We start from the raw sequence: 21,874 nt of genomic DNA, 5'->3' as shown, positions 1-21,874 counted from the left end.
CGGGGACACCACAGTCCCCTACGTCCCCAGGTTGAAAGGGAGGGGATCATATCTCTTCCCTAATCCTTAACACAACTGTTGAAGTCATCTTGTGACATCTTTCTCCTCCACAGCCAGATCACAGCTCATCAATCCCTACAACCCAGAACCCCTCCTGACTAATAACCGAATTGTTGAAGGAAACTGATGGTGGAGGGACCAGGGGGGAAGGGAGTGGGGAGAGACACGATAACTGCCCACACTTCACACCACCCGAACTTTCCCAGCAGCCCTCACTGAGGCTCAATTATTCTTGCAAAGTGGAAATCAAGCCCCCACGTACGGGAAGCTTCTCAGAGTCTGAATCTGTGAGCCATCTGATGCGACGCAGGACAAAATGATCAATGAGGCTCTGAAGTAGACCAGATCCCATGGGGTTTCACTGGAACCCACCAGATGTCAGGCTGGCCACAGACTGGGTCACAGTGATTTTACATTGCCATTTAAGTTTTTTTTTTTCTTTTCCCCAAAAAAGGCCTGCCCTACATTTAGCAGTGTGCATGAATTTAATTTGCAGTGCTTATTCTCTAACCTTGAATACAATGCATTTTCTAAACAAGTTATACAGCCAAAATCAGATGAAAGCTACGTCTTAAGCCTCCAAGCACTAATTCTCTGCAAAGGAAGTGCCTCTGGAAAGCACTCTATGATAAATTTAATTCCAGAACTAAATTCACAGAGGAAGGCTGCCCATATTATTGATTTGGAAATCATTAGCCATTAAATCATTCATTTAGCTAAATAAATAATGATCAGTTTTCTTCAGCTAGTCTCCATAAAAACCTTTTCATCAACTTTATTAAAAAATCCTGAAAACTCAGCTCATGTTGGGAAGTTTAATTTGTACCGTGACCTACTTCTGAACCAAAGTCAGGAGTCCCATTTTTACGATTTTTAATTTGGGTCATTTAACCTATATCATTCATCATATCTGCTGACTTTCTGACAAATATTTGATATTATAAAATAGCCAGAGATATCTGTCTCAAATATATTAGCATTATCAAGAGAAATCAAACATGTTGATCATTTTGTAATATACAGGAGTATCAAATCACTATGCTGTATACCGGGAACTGACAGTGTTGTAGGTCAATTATACTTCAAAAACAAGCAAACTCATTGAAAAAGAGATCAGATTTGTGGTTACCAGAGGCGGTGGGTAGCGGGACAGAGAATTAGATGAAACTAGTTAAAAAGCAGTACAAACTTCCCCTTATACATAAGTACTAGGAATGCAATGTACAACATGATTAATATAATCAACACTGCTGTACATTACATAGGAAAGTTATTAAGAGGGTAAATCCTAAGAGTTCTCATCACAAGGAAAAATATTTTTTTAATTTTTCCTTTATTTCCTATCTATATGAGATGATGAGTGTTCACTAAACTTATTTTGATAATCATTTCATGACGTATGTAAGTCAGATCATTACACTGTACACCTTAAATTCATACAGTGCTATATATGTCAATTATATTTCAATAAAATTGGAAGTGAATAAAAAGAGATACACCACACATGTCAGGTTCATTCAACTCAGAATGCCATTTAACAGATGCAACAAAAGGCATGCAGGGAAGGGTATGGCCATAGTCTGTTGACTGACTTATTATAAATTTCAAGGGTTAGGAATAAATATCTAAATGTACTTTTTAAAAAAATGAAACATCTAGTATTCTAATGTATCAGACCTATAAGATCACATTTTATTTGTACCTACTTTATAATAAAGTTGCCTGTTTATCTGCAAAAAAAGGAGATATCAAATGTGAGAGTTTATGAAAATGCTTCATAATTTCATAAACCCAAATGTAAATTAAAGGGATGATTTATATTAAAATCACCTCTATATTTAAAAAGTTCCACTCTTAATATACACAGTAGGTACTCTGAAATGTTTTTCCTATTCAACAATATTAGAAAAAAAATTTTTTTTAAATATTTTAATGAACTTGGGTTCTTTCCCATGATGGGATATTAAAATCTGTCAAAAAGGACAATTTGAAGAAACACTGGGGCAGAAAGAAAATCCCTAAAATCCCACTAAAATCTCACAGGCACTACAGTACTAAGAATAGAACACACATCTCTGGGCACTTGGATTCAGATTCACCAAAAGCATAGTCTCAATTCCTGTCCCAATAACTGTCATGCACGTACTGTACCTAGTCTCATCATTGTGAAGAGACACTGATTTTGCACCTATCATATAGAAAACCCTGGTAAAAGTGTTAGAAATAGATATAGCACTCAGGATACGACCCTTAAGCTGAAGAGACCAGACACAGACATAAAAGATACAGGTGGCTTTCTCCAGGCTGCCAGGAAGCAGGTGTGTCAGAGTTTGAAGAACAGACATATGACGGTTGGAAAGAATCTGTTATCTTTCGTGAAACATCCAAAGGGTCTTAACCATGGTTTCACAACTGAATCGCCTGAGGAACTGTAAAAGATATCTGATGTGTTTGGACCCCACTTCAGGGATTCTGAAATAAACGGTCTACATTGGATCCCAGGCTTCAGTATTTCTTAAAAATACCCCAAGTGATTCGAATGTGCAACCAGCATGGACAGCTATGGCAGCAGGCCTTGAAAACAAGGTGAAATCATAATTGGATGGACTGAAGTACGAGATGGCCAATGGCAAGGAAGTCAGTGCAGGGCAGGACTAGCCTTTAGGAAAAGGTGCGCAGACGGGGCCCCATCATCACCACTAAAGAGCAACAATCCACAGGTGGGACATACAGGCCGTTATGCCCACTGTACAGATAAGGAAACTGAATAATATTCTTCTGCTTGAAACCCCCATAGCATTCAGTAGCAGGTTCATTTAAAATGTTTAACTCAGCACCCGCGTTCCTTCCAGCCAACTGCTGCCTCATTTCTTCACTGGTTGCCCACACTGTCTCTCCCCTCCGGGTATTAGAGTAACACACAAATCCCTGAAAAATCATGATGCCTATCTTCTTTGCTTCTGTGCATCTTCTTCCCTCTACCTAAAATATCCCCCTTCTGCCTCTCCTAACACATCTCCCTCTCAATTTCCCCCTTTTTCATGTACTATACTCTTATTCATCCTTCAAAACTCAGGTCAAATACCACCTGCTCCAGGAAGCCTCTTCACACGCCCTCTTCACTCAGCGGTCATACGTCTGTCATCCCAATGCCTCTTGTGTTTGCCTGTCTTAGCGCTTACACATAAATTTGTCTCCTCACTTGACTGCAAGCCCACTGAAGATAAAAATAGTGTCTTCGGGCTTCCCTGGTGGCGCGGTGGTTGAGAGTCCGCCTGCCGATGCAGGGGACACGGGTTCGTGCCCCGGTCCGGGAAGATCCCACATGCCACGAAGATGCTGGGCCCGTGAGCCATGGCCGCTGAGCCTGAGCTCCACAACGGGAGAGGCCACAACAGTGAGAGGCCCGCGTACCGCAAAATAAATAAATAAATAAATAAAATTAAAAAATAAAAATAAGTTATAGCATCAGGTTTCTGGGAACATGGCAGTTCTATTCCCCACACACATTTCCCCAAGTTTTATTCCACACAGCAATGTGCTCCATTAAGAGACAGCATCATCCAGGCTCACTGGCAGTTAGATGTAGCCAGCAATAGGTAAGTGGAAGTCCTGGACAGGACTGCCAAGAAAACTGTTTTTCCCACCCCGCTTTCCTCCTTACTGATGCCTGGAATATAGACAAGATAGCTCGAGCCCCAGTAGCCTTTAAATCCTGAGGTACCCACTAAGGATGGTAGAGCAGAGAGAGAGGGAAAATTGAAAAAAAAACAAAAAAAGTCAAGACAATTACCCTGGAACCTTGAAAAGAAGGAGGCTAAAGAGGAAAAAAGTACAAATGGCAAGTTGTCTTTGGTAAACTTGCATACATTTCATTCTTTTCAAAAAATTTCACATGGAAAGATATGTCACCATGCAGAAAAGTCTTAAGATGAAATATACAACTACATTCCATGAAACAAGCACTTAAACATTCTTAACTAATCGATAAAAGCAGGAAAAAAGGAAATATTTATTGAGCACTTTATATCATTCACTATAAGAATCACTTTACATAATTAGCAACCTTAAGATAGGAATTATATCTTATTTACCTTTTAAATCCTCAATTGGTAAGTATCCAGAAAAGAGTAGATACTCCATAAATGATTTAAATCAATGAATAAACAGATGTATAAATGATGGTGTCAAGTTAAGCCATTCAAAATTACTGAAAACGTTATTGTTTTTCCCAACTCTCATTCATTTATACAGTCTCATCTACTATTCTCCTAATATAAGTTACACACTGTTGGGGAACTAGAACCTTCTTTCATACCTTCCGTTGTTGGAAATACTTCTTCTCCTTCAGTTTTAGTCTCTGCCAGTTTCCCAGTTCTCAGCAATACTTCTGCAAAGCTTTCTACCGGGACATGCTGATAGGTGCCATAGGTCACTTCAGACTAGACAAAAGAAGCAGTTACACCATTTGGTAGGGTGTCTTTTTCTCTATAAAGATATTCTTAGAAAACATAATGACAGGAATTTTATCTTCTGGTAACTTGAATTACTGAAGCACATTATTTTATGTAAAATTATAAATAGATTTTAGTCTCATAACATGTTGTATATGAAACAAATCACATAAAACCAATGAACAACATGAGTAAGAACAAAGCAAAAGAAGTACATTTTAGGAAAATTGTAAGTTTTGTTCATTGTAAAATGCCCACAACACCATGACAGCTAAATCCGTGTTCTTAGGCACACTGTACCTTACCTCTACAACAAAGGGATTGGAGATGACAGATTCGTAAAAAGGATGACAGCCTTGTTTTTCTAGGCCTTCATTGGCTCTGGTTCCAATTCGATAAGCACCACCAAATTCTTGTCCCTAAACAGAACAAAGTGAAGAACACTGGATAAAAAGAAAGAGACCTGGGAGGGGAGGTGGAGGAGGAAAGGAAGGAAGACAGAACAAACAGATTTCAGGAGAAACGCATCAATGTGCATGTGTGATCCAAAGAGAGAGTGTCAGAGTGACACCGATATCCAGCGGAGAATGTGAGAATAATCACCATATTCTAAGCGCAGCACTTCAACCTTACCCTGAAGGGCCTTTTGATTTTCCTGGTCACTTTGATATCACTGAATCAGAAACATCGAAGCAATCGGTGTTACACACATGGCCAACATTCTATACAACAGTCAGAATAACCTTTCCAGAACATCATTCTGTGCATACTATTCCCTTGCTCCCAAATCCTTCAGTAGCTCTGAATAACGCAGTCAACAGTATTCAATCTCAACTGCAGAGAATAACATTCAAACTTATTAAATGTTAATTAGCTTTAAAGACTAACTCTCCACACCAACTAAACCATCTACTTTATGCATCCTACCGGCCACTATACCTTTCTTCCATTATGAGGGTAATGGTCCATGCTGACTGCCCACCTCTCCTTCCAGGCCCACCTCAGACCGCACCTGCTGAAACCGCACCAGATGGAGACAAGGTACGACTGGGCCCCCTGCATCACTCCCACCTCGTCCACAACTACAACCCACACAGATGCCTTCATAAGACTGGTCATCAGTATTCCTCATTAGCAGTATTATAGTATCCCTACCATGGTTAACTGTCTTTATGTTTTGCTCTCCTCAAATAGATTGTAAAGAGCCCCTTATTGGAAAGCCAAGTAGAAGATATTCACCCATTCCTCCAAAGTTTATTAAGCACTTACTTTAGGCCAAGCATAGCCTCCGGAAACAACCAAGGTCCTGCTGCAAATGATGTTAGAAGTTACAACTGACACTTACTAGAAACTATACATTAGGCACAGTATCCAACACCTCATCTGAGACATAGACCCTCAAAACTCCCCAACAGGTGAGACAGAAAAGTAACCCTAACCATAATCCAGTGTGATACATGAAACGAAGAAAGATGCACAGACTTAACCCAAAGTCAAGCCCACTGCATGTCAGTAAGTGGTTTCTTCTGGGCGATCATCCTTAGTTCTCTTTCCTGCATATCCCACATTCAGACCATCATCAGGTCCACAAAATACATCCCTCAACCAAACACTTCCCACTTCCTTCATGGCTACCCTAATCCAAACCACCAACATCTCTCACCTGGAGTCCTGGAAGAGAGATCCATCTTTTTGCTTCACTCCTGACTCACTACTGATGGCTCTCTACACAGAAGTTAAATAGACTTATGAAAAGTAAAGTTGGATCACACAACAGCATTGTCTGAATTTTCCAACAGCTCTCCGTGCTGCTGAGAATAAAACGTGTAGTCCTTATCGCAGTCTATGGAAGGGTTTGCATGGTGGGCCTCTTCACCACCTCTCTGATCTCATCTCCTACCATTCTCCCCACTCATCACTCTGCTCCCCCTTACTTTGGCCTCCTTTCTGTCTGCAAAGATGTCAAGCACATTCCTGCAAAACGTACTTGCCCTACTTGGCTCAATCAGCTTTCTGCTCAGAGTGATTCCTCTTCTGAGAAACTAACTTCCCTAATCAGAACTTCACTCCCCCGGGTATCACTCACTATTCCCTTACCTTGCTTAATGTTATCTTCATAGTACTCATTACCACCTGCCATTTCATTATTATACAAATATTGCTATCGGTTGGTTTCTTTGTCTCCTCCACTGGGATACAGGTTACACAAGGGAAGGGAATTAGACTGAAGGATTTCCCCACTCTTTTCCCAGTGATGAGCACATTATCTGACACATGGAAAATGCCTGTATTTGCAGAATTAATTAATAAATAAGATACTCAAATGTTCAGGGTGCATTTATAAAAAGGCACGTTTCTTTTTCCTCTTAGTTTTCCAGTGAGAGATTAAAGGATGGATGGCAGTGTGAGAATGCAGAGAAGACAGCAGGGACACAGTGGGTTAAGATGTCACAGAAAACAAACTCAATTGTTCTACTGCTTGTCTTGACCTCTACTTGCAGAATACGTGAAAGAATCGGTTAAACCATTCTCTTTACCTGAAGGCCCTACTAAAGACTGAATGTTTGTGCCCCCCGCCCCAAATTCATATGTTGAAATCCTAACCCCAGTGTAATAGTATTAAGAGGTGGGGCCTTTGGTAGGCGATTCGGTCCCGATGGCAGAACCCTTGGGAATGAGATTAATGCCCTTATAAAAGAGACTCCAGAGAAGTCCCTCACCCCTTTTGCCGTGTGAGGACACAGCAAATAGATGGCGGTCTATGAACCAGGAAGCAGGCCTGCATCAAATACTAAATCTGCCAGCGCCTTGATCTTGGACTCCCCAGTTTCCAGAACTGTGAGAAATAACTGTCTGCTGCTTAAACCACCCAGTCTACGATATTTTTGTTACAGCAGCTCGAGAGAACTCGAGAGAACAGCCCCCAGGCTGGCTCCTAGCACTTCTCTTCCACTACTGGCCTATAGAAAAATAGCAAAAGAGAGAGAGCCTTGATAAACATCATTTTCCTTTTCATCCCAGTGAACTTCAATTCTGACACATAAACCAAGCCGTACTTAAATCCGTATTGCTGTCTTTTGCAAATATTGTATGGTAGTATATTACATTCCATAAAATCAATTACTCATTCCCTATCTGATGCGAGGCCTAGATTTCTTAAGAGATTATTTTAATAATCCAAAGAAGATAAAGCTGTAACAACAGAGAAACCAACTGAAGAGCATGCTAATGAACTGATATAAACCACACCAATTGAATTAAAAAATCAAGATGCATTGCTTACTTGAAGGGGTCGAAGGTAAGTCAATGACTTCTTCCACCACTGCCCATCGCTGACGGCCTGCAGCACAGCCCTGGTGGTGGTCGTGGTGTTGGAAAGGACTTTCATGGTGGTAGCAGTGGTCCAATGGAACAGGTCAGCTGAGTTGCTGCCTGGGACACTTACTTCATCCTATGTTAAAAAAAAAAGAAAACGGCAAGAGCAAAAACGTGGGCAGTCACAAGAACAGAGCAGAGAGTGATAATGTGACTACTTAAAATTATCAGACATGAAGACAAATAGATCTACAAATCCATCTTTGCCAGTAACAAAAAAACGTGAAACAAAAGCACGATTAGCACATTGTACCTCCTCGAATCATTTACAAAAGAAAGTTCAGTAAAGGAAAATACATCTTAGTGCATTAGTCAAAGAAATATTTATAAGGCAAAGAATGGGTTCATCATTTTTTTACCAATATAATATCCTCCAATGAGATACTCATGCTTGTTTCTTTGACAAGACATGTTAAAGTATTTATTATTTAGATTAATTAAGAAATATTCATTTGAACAATGCTACCGTGACCCAGACAAACTTAGAAGATTCAGATGATCCACCCTTAAATGTGGAAAGGTATTTTGTCTATCACGTAAACAAGTGGATCATTATTAGTATTTAAAAGGTTTATAATGTGGAACCTCCTGCCAATCTTGAAGCAATCAGCTAGAATTCGAACTCTCCATTTACTAACCCAAGAGATTCCATGTGGAGAAAAATGCCAACACATTAACATCTGTTTAAACAGAAATGACAGCAACTACATCTGCTTTTGATCAAAGAAAGATAAATTTGTTCTACAAAAGCCAAGTTTTTGGTTTAGTATCTGTCTATTCCTACTTATTTTTTCTGTCGTATCCCAGTTAAAGGAAAGAAAAATTAAGGTCTAGTCTTGCAATTTAAATAGCTTTCTTGTCAATAATAGAAGAATAGTTTAATTTGGCTATTTAGGTTTATATCACATCATTCATTAATATGTTATTTAAGTAATAAAAAATGATAAATCATGTAATCACTCAATAATTACCAAGACATCATCACACAAACACTTAGGACAAATTCACCATTTTAGACCAACCTGACAGTTGCTATATCTGGTTGGTAGAATTATGGCCCCCCAAAAATGTCTATATCCTAATCCCTGGAACCTGCAAGTATATTACATTACATGGCAAAGGGCCTCTGCAGATATGATTAAGAACACAGACCTTGAGGTGAAGAGATAATCTTGAATTATCTGAGTGGAACTAACCTAATCACGTGAGCCTTTAAGGCAGAGAACCTTTCCCAGCTAGGGTCACAGAGATGCCATGGGGGGAAGAGGCAGGAGAGATGTGAAGCATGAGGGGATTCAACCCGTCATCGCTGGCGTTGAAGATGGAGCGAGGGGGCCATAAGCTAAAGAATGCAAGAAGCATCTAGAAGCTGAGAAGAAACTTCAGGTAACAGACAGCAAGGCAATGAGGACCTCAGTCTTACAAACACAAGGAATGAAATTCTGTCAACAACATGAATGAGCATGGAAACAAATTCTCCTCTAGAGCCTCCAGAAAACAACACGGCCCTGCCGGCACCTTGATTTTGGCTGAGACTCTAAGCAGAAACCCACCCAAGCCTGCCCGCTTTCTGTCCTACGGAAATGATAAGGAATCAATGTGCATTGTTTTACAGCTGCTAAATTATAGTAATATATTATAGCAGCAAAAGCAAATGACTCCATCATGTTAGGATCCTTAATAATTTCTAGAAAAGCATTTGAATTTTATTCTTACTGCTAATGTATTTAAGCTGTATTAACCAATATTTACAGTTTACCTACTTTGCTGTTGGTTAAGTTTTCTCAAAAGATTTTCTAATTTTTTAACATGAAAAAGAATTGTGTCCCAGCACTAGAAGAAATGATAGTTATGTGATGCAACAGAGGTGTCAGCTAATGCTACAATGGCAACTATACTGCAATATTAATATATCAAATCAATGTATTACACACCTTAAGCTTACACAATAATGTATGTCGAGTGTATCTCAATTAAAAAAGTTTTTTTAAACCTCTGTTTCCCATGACCACTTCTGGTGACACAGCAGGCTATAAAACAATTACTCCATTTCATAAAATAAACCTAAAATTTACTCTGTTCATATGGACTGGCTAACTCAAGACAGAAAGTTTCAAACATGGAAACTGAAAAGTTCGTTTCAGAAGATAAATGAAATTCCAATGCACAGAAATGTACATGATAAAAGGATTTTCTGTGAGAGATCCCTCCCTTATAAGAATTATAAAAGAGAAAGGAAAACAAAAGGCTCATTTAGACTGCAGAAGAAGCATTTAATTTGGGGCCAGCCTACCAAGATTATAGTGTAACCAGAGGCATTAACGAGGAAAGCAGTTTTCTTTCAACTCCATGTAACAGGGAAAGCAAAAAGAGGTTAGGCAAAATCTACTCCTGAAATGATTCCTACTGGCAGTTTTTATATTCATAGTTGCACACTGCTAATTAATTTACAGTGTATAACAGCAGAAACAGATCAATCCCCCAAACCAAGTCAACAACTCCCAGCATAAAATTTAACATGAAATCTCATTAATGTCAAGTGTTACACAGCTCAAAGGTTAACCTCCTAAGCACTAATAATATTTTTCAAGTCCTACAATAGACAACATAACCAAACAGGTTCACAAGAACAAGGACAGTTCCATACATCAAGCGTGGCTTACAGAAACAATTCTCGTTGATCAATTACTATAGTAATCTATTTAGGAGCTGCTCTCTCTGGTATCTGGTAATTTGAGGGTTAATTTCTGGGAAACCTGTTTGCCAACTGAGAACTGAGCTGGTGGTACCCATAACCTAGGTAAGGATCCCAAATAGAGTTCAGACTCAGCTCAGCCCCTACCCTCTCTACTCCAACATATCTGCAAATAATCCAAAGTACTTCCCTGCACCTAACATTTACTTACAGCAAATTTCATCCTGAATTCGAAATATTAAGAATGCAACCCTTATTACTGGTGATACTACTTCTGGAACTATTTATGAGAAGAAGCAGTAGAAAAATACCCCGTGTTGTAAATCACTCTAAAGTCTGACTCTGCTTCAGTTCATCTGCTAATTAACAGGCCAGGCTACAATTTAGACGTTCTCATCTTTGGGAGTCATAGCCCCCTATACATTTCTAATGAAAGCTATAACTGCTTTCCCCAGAAAACTGAATGCACATGCATGTGTACATAGATGAACACACAAAGCCACAAACAGACATATACTAACACAACATATTTGACACACTATTTCAGGGGCTTTAGGGACTGAATCCTTTTTGAATCTTCTAGCATTCTTGGATCCAGATGAAGAGAACTGTAGTTAGGAAAAACAGAGGTATATGGAGTATATTTTTATTTTCTTTTTCCATGCCCAATTTTTTAATCAGCACTTACACAAAGTTATGGAGGACAGACCACAAGAAACAGGAAACTGTCTCTCTCAGGAGCCCATTTCTCCCATTTTATCCCAGGGCAATACTAGCATGAATATGCAAAGATGTGTACATAAAATGCTCAGTGCAGTTCAGTCCAAAATAAAGGGAAACTGGGCACAATCCAAAAGTTGAAAAGCAAAGGAAAAGATAAATAAATTATGGTACATACGTATCCAGTGACCACTGTTACACCATGACATAAAGGGTCTATATGCAACGACGAGGGCAGATGTCCGTGACACATATCATTATATGAAAAAAAGCAAGCTTCAAAATAATATATGCAGTACAAATCCATTTTAGTTTAAAAAATAAAATAATAGTCCTCCAGGAGACAGAGGAGAGCTATATAGAAAATCTGTCTATGCTCAGAAAGAGTCTGGAAAGATATATATAAACTTTAAAATGTTTACCTCTGAGCAGTGGGATACATAGAACGGGGAGAGAGAAAGAACTGAGAGAGAAGAAAGGGAGCTTACATATCAATGTATTATTGTTTATTTTTATATTTCAAAAAAATCAGAAAGACCAAAGTTACCACAAATATACATGTACATCTTATCAAAAATTAACAAATGTCAGTATTTTTTCATAAGTGTTTCACATATCTTTTTTTTTCTACTTTCAAGAAATAAAGTATGCCAGATTATACTGATTATCTGAACTCCTATATTATCTGAATTCCTAACAATCCCTATAAGCGGATTGTTAAAATAGAAGCCTGTACTATATTTGTAATTAAAGAAAACATTACACATTCCAGTCAAGATGGAGTCATGAATTATGCTGAAATATGTTCACCATGCTCCAAAATACTGAGAATAATAGAAAGAAGAGGCAAAAGACACTCAACTTTATAGAGTTCAACACTTGGGGCCTCAAAATTCAGATGCTGGCAATGGCCGCCAGGCCCTCCTCCTCAGAGAAGAACTGGGAATTAAAAGGATTCCCTGTAAGACGGAGAACTTCATCCTGGCTCACTGCCTGGGGTTATGCATTTATGTTTATTTCATGAAGCTGTGGGCCGATGGAGGCAGAGAACTTGAATCAGAGCCCAAAAGAACTGGGCAAAACCATCACTGGCTCCACGTCTGTATTTCTCACATCCTCACTAGTACAGCGGGAGGGAGTCCCAAGTGAAAAGCTACTCTAGGATGTGGTTCTGGACTGAAGCACCAAGGGATTAGATAAGAGGAAACCACAGAATCCTTAAGGAGGGTCTAGGGAAATAAAGATTAAACTGAATGAGGACTTCCCTGGCGGTCCAGTGGTTAAGACTCATTGATTCCACTGCAGGGGGACACGGGTTCAATCTCTGGTGAGGGAACTAAGATCTCACATGCCGCGCTGCATGGCCAAAAAAAATTAAACTGAATGGTAGGGCTCAAAACAAGCTTGCAAACCAAAATTTCAAAACATCTGGAAAAATGAAAATTACTAAGGCAATAATTTTAACAAAGATCCACTTCAGATGAAATCATTTTAAACTTCATAATATTAACGTGTACCTTTTGCAATATAAGATTGAAAATCCTTTAAGAAAGAACAAGATGTCACATAAAAGAAAAAACAAATATGATGCGATCAAGTCCATTTTTGTTTATGATATGAGGTAAAGTTCTAACTCATCTTTCTGTATGTTGGATATTCCTCAAGCCTATACTTTGACCTCATACAAAAAATGGTTCATTATTACTTATTTATCAATAAATATAAAAGCTAAAACTATAAAACTCTTAGGAAAAAAGCACAGGAGTAAATCTTCACAACCTTAAGTTAGGCACAGATTTCTTAGATACAACACCAAAAGCACAAGCAATAAAAGAAAATGTTAATAAACTGGACTTCAGCAATATTAAAAGCTTTTGCACTTCAAAAGTCACCGTTAAGAAAGTCAGAAGTCACCGTTAAAGTAAAAAGTCAAACCACACACTGAGAGAAAAATATTTTCAAATCACACGTCCAACAGCTTGTATCCAAGAGTTTAAAAACAACAGCAAAAACTCTTACGACTTAGTAAGGAGATGACAAATAACACAGTTAAAAAATGGGGAATATATTTATAGCCATTTCACCAAAGAAGATATAGAAATGGCCAATAAGCACATGAAAATATGCTCATTATCATTAGTTATTTGGAAACACATACCAAAATGATAATGAGATACCACACACACCTACAAGAGTTGCTTTAAGCAAAAAGCCAGTCGAGAATGTTAGCAAGGATACGAAGAAACTGGAACCTTAATACTTCCTGGTGCAGCCACTTTGGAAAACAATTTGGCAATTTCTTCCAATATTTAACACATATACACCATACAATCCTTCAGTTCCACTCCCAGATACCTACATGAGAAATCAAAACATATTTCCATACAAAGACTTGTATACCGGTGTTCACAGCAGCATTATTCATGATAGCTAAAGAGTGCAAACAACTTAAACGTCCATCAACTGCTGAAGGGGAAAAGAAAGGGTTGTCCGTGGTACTGAAATACAACTGTCATTTGCTTGTTTTTATTTCAGTATTTCTAAATAATCCATTTATAAATTCAAAATAGCTGTATGCTTAGCCCATGCCTCAATTCTAAACATTAATTAGTCCACTTGTATAAATCTGTAGCCACTTAAGATGTTCATAACAAGAATTCCCACAGTGAAAATGATTTTTTAATGGGAACCTTGTATATTAACCATTTCCAACTCTAATTAGATTTATCTGGGGAAAACACTATTGGCTACGTGATATAACTAATATTAACCAAACAAAATGTTAATACACTCTAAGTGGTGGAATACTGTTACACCTAAAAAAAACATAATGACCAACATTAATAAGAAACTAGAAATCTTTGATTTGGTAGTTATTCACAAATTATGTACTTTGTTCTATTTAAAAGCAAATATCTTGTTCACCGGGACAACAGCCAATACCTTAGAACTTGTATGCTCCACTTGTACTAATGCAAATGCAACAGAACAGCACTTAACATCTTTTCTTTGCTTGAATACTTAAGTAAAAATCATTATTTTCACAACTGAGTAATGAAAGTCTTGGGCATTAAGCAGATTACATATACAGTCAGCTCTCATTTATGAGTTATAATTTAACGTGGTTATTACATCTACTGTTAATGTGTAACACACGGCATCTTACGGCTAAGCACTGCAGTTCAGTCTAATAATAGTAGCTATAATATTCTGAAATGTGCTTCATGAATCAAAGCCATCATGTGTTCACTGAGGGCTTGGATTAGCACTTCATGAGACCTAGATCTATTACAGCTTGTTGGAAGAGGAAAAAGGAAGACCGGAAAGCTTTTAAGGAGCTGAAAAAAAAAAAAAAAAAAAAAGACCAAAACAGACAATCATTTTGGAAGAATTCCTTTTCCTCGCTAAATGGACCCTGTGGAGGACTGCTGGCGGTCTCCTACATTTACTGAAGAAATCTTAATGGAGCAGTATGTGCCCACTTTTGGTGACACAGCAGGCTCTACTCCAAAGAGGCTACCAACGGGCCGGGCTGACACTTTCTAATTCATCAGAGAAGCAGAAAATAGGAAACCCAAAAGCCACAAAAGGCTTTTCATGGATTCTATAAAGAAGGATGGGGATTCAGAATAAGCTTATGGAGCTGAACTCAGCAAAAAATGGTGCAATTCTCTACTAAACAGAGAAATGATACTGCCCCTTACAGTGGCCGAAATACAACAGGACCTCAATAGCAACCAGAGCACACACGTATGAGTTAAACTGGAAATCCCCTATATTTTTAGGCTAAAATCTACTTTCTAATTTATTTTTACCACACACTAATCTTTTTGCAGTGGGAGTTTCCAAATTAGCTTTACTAAACATTTACGAGGCAGTCACTCTGTGACAAGCAGTCCATGGAGAGAGCACAAAGGTAAATGACATGCTTCCAGTTGCCGCACAGACCAAACCGTACCACACACGTGCTGATACGATGATGCGAGATGCTTGGGGGATACGGGAGAGGGAACAATGGGGACTCAAGGAAAGCTTGATTAAGAAAACGACAGCTTAGATGGGATCAGGAGGGCAGGAAGATGACAAGAGCACAAGACAAGAAGGGCAGGACAGGCAAAGAGCCCTAGATAACACCAAAGCTGCGAGAGAGCCTACTCAGAGAACGGGGTAACTTCAGCGTGACTGGAACACAGCACGTGTTTGGAAGGCACGAAGAGAGAGGAGGCTGTGGAGACAGTGGGTGATACGGCTGAATAAGTGGGGAAGGATCAGGGGTTCAAAAGGTACAAAAATGGGGATAAAGATCTCATGAAAAGCAGGTCTTCCATTGGACCTTGAAAAATAGTAAAATTTGCCAACTCCCCAATATAAGAACTGTTTTGAATCCCATGGAGAAAACACCATAGAATTTAACGTGCTTTCATATCCAATAAGAGAAAACCGAACAGAAACTAATCAATACAACAAGTCAAAACACGCCAAAGGACAAAATACACCTATACCATTCCAGGTCCCTGGAAAATGCTATGACTTCCCTTCAAAGACAGTGTAACAACAGTAACCAAAAAAAGCATCTGCAGTGTTGACTGCAGAACACAATCCTCCTCTGAATATCTCACCTTCTAGAACTGTGATGTCCAATCTGGTACCCAGTAGCCTGTGTGGCTAGTAAAGTTAACATAAATAGAATCAAACAAAATTTAAAATTTGATTCCTTAGTTGCATGACCTTTATTCCATGTACTCAATAGCTACATGTGACTAGTGGCTACCACACTGGACGGTGGAGATACAGAATATTTCCCTCACTGTAGAAAATTCTATTGGTCAGTGCTCTCCTGGAGTCATCACTACAGGAGGAATAGGAGAAAAACCCTTAAGGGCCAAAAATCACATTACAAACTTCTTTGACATCCTGAGATCACTTAGCCCTGAACTGGGGATACACATGTGTATTCAATAAATGTTTGTCAAACTGAATTTTAGTATAAAAGAAAGAATTATGGAAATGAAGTAATTGTACATATTCCACTGTAGGCAAAGCTAACTACTCCTTAACTCTATTAATAAATTCCACAATTGAAGCTTTGTACCAGAGTCCTAAAAGTAACTACACAGTATACAACTACAGATGAGTTCAGCAAGATGAATACAGCCACTTTATAAAGAAGATGTGGTGTGTACACATACACACACACACACACACAATGGATACTACTCAGTCATAAAAAGGAATGGAATTCTGCCATTTGCAACAACATGGATGGACTTGGAGGGCATTATGCTAAATGAAATAAGTCAGAGAAGGACAAATACTGCATGGTATCACTTATATGTGGAATCTAAAAAATACAACAAACTAATAAATATAACAAAAAGGAAACAGACTCACAGGTATAGAGAAAAAACTAGTGGTTACGAGTGAGGAGAGAGCAGAGGGAGGGGAATATAGAGGTAATGGATTAAGAGGTACTAACTATTAGGTATAAAATAAATAAGCTACAAAGATATATTGTATAGCACTGGGAGTATAGCCAATATTTAATAATAACTATAAATAGAGTATAACCTTTAAAATTGTGAATCACTATTTTTTGCCTTATATTACATACTATTGTACATCAACTATATCTCAAAAAAATTTAAAAATTAAAAATAAAATCAATGTATGGAAATATAAGGCAAACAAACAAACAAAAAACACAAAGACAAAAAAAAGGAGATTAAGTGTAGCTCACTTATCACAACAGATGTCTTCCAAAATAGTTACTAGAAAAATGAATGACATTCTACACTTTGAAAGTGAAGCTTACCATTTAAAGGAATCCTGTGGGAACCAATCTATAAAGAGGATTATCACCTCTAAATTTATCTAGTTAGAATATTAGAAATAGCTACTGTCTTTGACCTAAAAAAGTGCCAATCCTATGTTGCTACAAATAGTCATAAAAAGTTAAATTCCATAGAGCAAAGGCTGACCCACAAGAGGGAGGTCTCAGTGAGTACATGCTTCCTCCTTCCTCTCCCAGGGTGAACTCTCCTGAGGCTCATACTTGCTTAATGGGTCCAGACAAGTTTTATTCATAAGAATTTCAATGAGGAAAGGGAAAAGGGATTAAAATTCAATTAAAATGGGCAAGAGAACTGAATAGGAACCTCACTAAAGAGGACCTCTCCTGAGATAAGCCCATCTCATTAGTAATCAGGAAAATGCAAATCAAATCACAAAAAGCCATCACTGAACACTTAAGAGAGTAGATATCACTGAGCACTTAAGAGAACAGGCAAAATTGAGAAAACCACCCGTGCCACGTGCTGGACTGGAGCAAACGGCAACCCAGACACTGCTGTTGGGAGTGCAACGGTGAAACCCCTTTAGAAACTTATTTGGGATTATCGACTGAGGTTGAACGTACACATTTATCTAATAACGCAGACTTCCAGCGCTAGGTAGGTCCATGCCAGACAGAAAGGTCTGCACGTGTGCACTAGAAACACGCACAGAATGATGACGCAGCATTATTTTTAGTAACCAAAAGGGAAAACAAACCAATGTCAGTCGACATTAGAAAGGATAAACTGGAATATATGCATATAGCAATAAATTTCTATAGAGCAGTAACAATGAGTCAACTACAGCACATATAATAGCATGGACGGATCTCACAGACATAATGTTGAGTGTAACTATTTCCATAAAGTACAAAAACAGGTAAAATTAAACTATCATACTGGGAGGGGTGTGATAGGTTTTAAAGTTGTTTTAAAACAAGAACAAAACACACATGGATCTAGTTATTGGGATGAGTCAGGATCTCTGGAAGGAGAGAGATTAGAAGGGCGTGAAGGGGACCTGTGGAAGGCCTGTCATGAGCTATTTCTTCATCTGTGTGATGGTTTCATGGATGTTTTCTTTATGATACTTTATGATACTTGGACATCTTTGTTTTGTGTATTTTTCTATATGTTATATTTCACACACAAAAAAAGTTTAAAAGAACAGTCTTCACACACACACACACACACACACACACACAGTAGGAATGTTTCATTCCTCTCACAACCACCTTTCACACTGCCCCCTCTCACCCTGACTCACCTCTTGTAGCACTTTACTCATCAATGGTGACACACTGATAGTCTCTCCTCCTTCTGGATGGATTTGGAAATTCACTCTTTGATAAAGAATCTGAAAAAAGAACAACTGTTTTTAAATTTGCCTCATTTTACAATGTAGGCTTTAAATTTAAAAAGTACTCTTTTGAGGAAAAAAAAAACCAAAAACACTATTTCCTAATGACTACTTTGTGGTAACAGGCTTACTGTGGGACTTCATGAACACCTTCACAAGGATGCAACCACAGTTTCAGGATCAGAATCAAGTGTGAAAAACCTGATATACAATGTAATAAGTGACCATGAGATGAAAATGTGATTTCCAGAATCTCTTCTCATATATATATATATATATATATATATATATATATATATATATATATATATATATATATTTTTTTTTTTTTTTTTTTTTGCGGTACGCGGGCCTCTCACTGCTGTGGCCTCTCCCGTTGCGGAACACAGGCTCCGGACGCGCAGGCTCAGCGGCCATGGCTCACGGGCCCAGCCGCTCCGCGGCATGTGGGATCTTCCCGGACCGGGGCACGAACCCGTGTCCCCTGCATCGGCAGGCGGACTCTCAACCACTGCGCCACCACCCCATATATTTTTTGTGTGTGTGTGTGTGTGTGTGTGTGTGTGTGTGTGTGTGTGTGTGTGTGTGTCTGTGTGTGTGTGTGTGTGTGGTACACGGGCCTCTCACTGCTGTGGCCTCTCCCATTGCGGAGCACAGGCTCCGGACGCGCAGGCTCAGCGGCCATGGCTCACGGGCCCAGCCGCTCCGCGGCATGTGGGATCTTCCCGGACCGGGGCATGAACCCGTGTCCCCTGCATCGGCAGGCGGACTCTCAACCACTGCGCCACCAGGGAAGCCCTCTTCACATATTTAACAGTACCGTATTTCCATACCAGAGCACCATCCTCCCTGACACAGATTTAGCCTGTGAATTTTAGGAAATTCAGCTTCTCTCTAGCCAAAGCCCATATCCTGCCATTTCCAAAGGACTTCTAAGGGGATGGTACCATCACTGGTTTTAACTCACATGGTTTCAAGTATATTGCACAGGACCACTTCTTACATGTTTTATTCTTGACAGCACTAACTCACCCCATTATATTCAATAATTTATTTCCTAATATACTTTCTTTTTTTCTCATACCTGTACCCTTTCTTCTTTACTGTAATAAAGCCAACAATACTAATTTATATCCTAATATCTTCGAGTCCCTTTTCATATAAGTGACAGACTATTTTTTTCCATAAATTAAAATTTTCATATTGCTGAAAAAGAAAGAGCACAAATCCCAAACCCACAGACTCAACAAAATACACTTCATACAGTTCGGGAGCACTGACTTTATTGGGAACACTTACTTCTGTCTTCAGAGAGCTGCTGGCGGCCAAAAGAACTTCAATGCTGCTAGCAGGGCAATGTGTCAAAGCAAAAGCCACGAGCTCTTGACGAGTGGCCAAGTCCTGGTAACCTTCTGATTGTCCTAACTGGCTACAAACATCCCAACTTTTAGAATAACCTGGAAAAAGGGCAAGAAAAAACAAACTGATTTTCACTACAAGAAAAAATCTTTAATCTAACATGAGAAACGGCTTTCTGCTTAGGTCTTATGTTACCAAAGCAAAGTCAGTCATTAGTGATGCATATTATTATATAAGCAGAAGCACATAAGGATCTGAAACTAGAAAAGAAAGATTAGGTGAGTTCATTGTCTAGAAAGTTCAGTGCTGCTCCAGACAAATTCTTCTGATAAACTATGTTAAATTTTAGATTCCCTGACAAGGCTACAAATAATCTACTGAGCTTTGATGTTGAGTAAAAGACCGGGTATCTGAATTCAGAAAGACTTGAGGGTATGGTTCAAGTACTTGTGTGAGCTTGAGAAAGTTCCAAGTGTCACACATCCTTCACCACTAAAAAACAATAATAATAATAATTCCTCCTTCATTAGGTTGTTAGAAGAACTGAACAATCTTTATTTAAAAACAACCTGTATTTAAAAGCTGTATTTATACACTGCAAAGCCTAGATAAAGAGAAATTATTATAGAGAGCTACACGGAATCATTCACTTTATAGAGATCCAAGGACAGTGCCAAAAATACAGTCAGCCCCTGACACCAGCAGAGTTTTATCCTATGCAAGCTTATACTGTGAATTCTTAAAATGCACTTTTATTCTTTTTTGAAGGCATTCCAGTTAGAAAGCAGGCCTTCTTTCTAAATATACAGAGTCAAAATTAGTCAAAATTACAGGTACCATCCTTATAGGAATAAAATTATTACAAAGCTCTCCAAGTAAGCAGTAATAAATTAAGACAACAATGATTATCCAGAATACCATAATTATTATGAACCTAATGTTGCAAAATCACTAGGTTAATATTACAGAACACAGTTCTTTCGGGAAACTACTTTTCTAACGCTGAGGTTATAAAGCGTTGAGCTTTTTCCCAGAGTTTTCAACATTTTCATAGATGTGTTGCCAGACTCTCTCCTTGACAAAACTTTATGCAGGCTTCTCTGAGCCCTCTTCTCAAGGAGGCCTATACGTTGGCCCAGTCCTTGCTGAACCCGTATAACCGAGTTTTATCAAGAATCCTGCCAAGTTAGTTCAGAGGGAATCTCTCACCCTTGGTATCTGATCACCCCGGCCTGCCATCAGTAAGAATCCTGTTAAGTCGGTTTAGTACCAATCCCCCTACTCTTGATGTCTCTTCCCTGTCATTTTTCACCCATTGTTGACCCCTCAACCTGCTCCTCAGTGGTAAATTCCCAGCTGCCTTTTCTGTATTTGGAGTTGAGCCTGTTCTCTCTCCCCCACTGCAAAATTCATGAATAAAGTCTTCCTTACCATTTGTAAGAAGTGTCAGAATATTTTTTCCTTTAACAGTATACATACAGAAAGTATACCTATCGTCAGTGCACAGCTCCAGGAGTTACTATGAAGTGAAGCAGTGCATTTATAACCACTCACTAGGGATGCACAGACATGGGTAAACGGATGTGCTTGAGTTTTCACACAGTCAGACACAGCTACAAAAAGCAGATCATTTAGCACAGAGCCTGTAATAAGACAACGTCACTTCCTACCCCTCTGGGGAATGTATTCTTTAATAGAGAAATTATTCCACAATATAACCTGCTTATCCTCCAGAGACTTGAGTTATAATTTCAATATGGAAAGTTTTAGGGTTGCGAACTACTTCCCAATTACTCAACATTAATTTGAAAAGCATTATGCTGTCTCTTAAAAAAATTAAAGAATAGAAATACTGACAATTTAGTCACAAATTATAGATACTTGAAATTTTTTAAATTTTCTTTTATATGACAAATACATAAAAAGGCATTAAAATATTTTAAAATTGTTATTAAAATTATGAGCCTGTTCTTAATCTGGAATGGAAAGCAACCATATCTCAGATAAAATATAACCCTTG

General features: G+C 38.6%; 1 protein-coding gene across 2 annotated transcripts in view; it reads right to left on the bottom strand.

The window, feature by feature from the left end:
* The window catches only part of NBAS (NBAS subunit of NRZ tethering complex), a 340,240-nt gene that overhangs the window by 139,381 nt on the left and 178,985 nt on the right, over positions 1 to 21,874 (bottom strand). For both annotated transcript variants that reach the window (XM_060027072.1, XM_060027073.1), the window contains 5 exons: positions 19,795 to 19,952; positions 18,403 to 18,492; positions 7,798 to 7,965; positions 4,820 to 4,933; positions 4,379 to 4,502 (listed from right to left, as the gene is read on the bottom strand). In XM_060027072.1, the coding sequence (XP_059883055.1) occupies positions 4,379 to 4,502; positions 4,820 to 4,933; positions 7,798 to 7,965; positions 18,403 to 18,492; positions 19,795 to 19,952 (654 nt within the window). The remainder of the gene's footprint in view (positions 1 to 4,378; positions 4,503 to 4,819; positions 4,934 to 7,797; positions 7,966 to 18,402; positions 18,493 to 19,794; positions 19,953 to 21,874) is intronic.

Source organism: Delphinus delphis, chromosome 12 (assembly GCF_949987515.2).
Source record: "Delphinus delphis chromosome 12, mDelDel1.2, whole genome shotgun sequence".
Lineage (NCBI taxonomy): Eukaryota > Metazoa > Chordata > Mammalia > Artiodactyla > Delphinidae > Delphinus > Delphinus delphis.
Note: the sequence above shows the minus strand (reverse complement) of the source record. Positions and strands in the feature narration are given on the sequence as shown.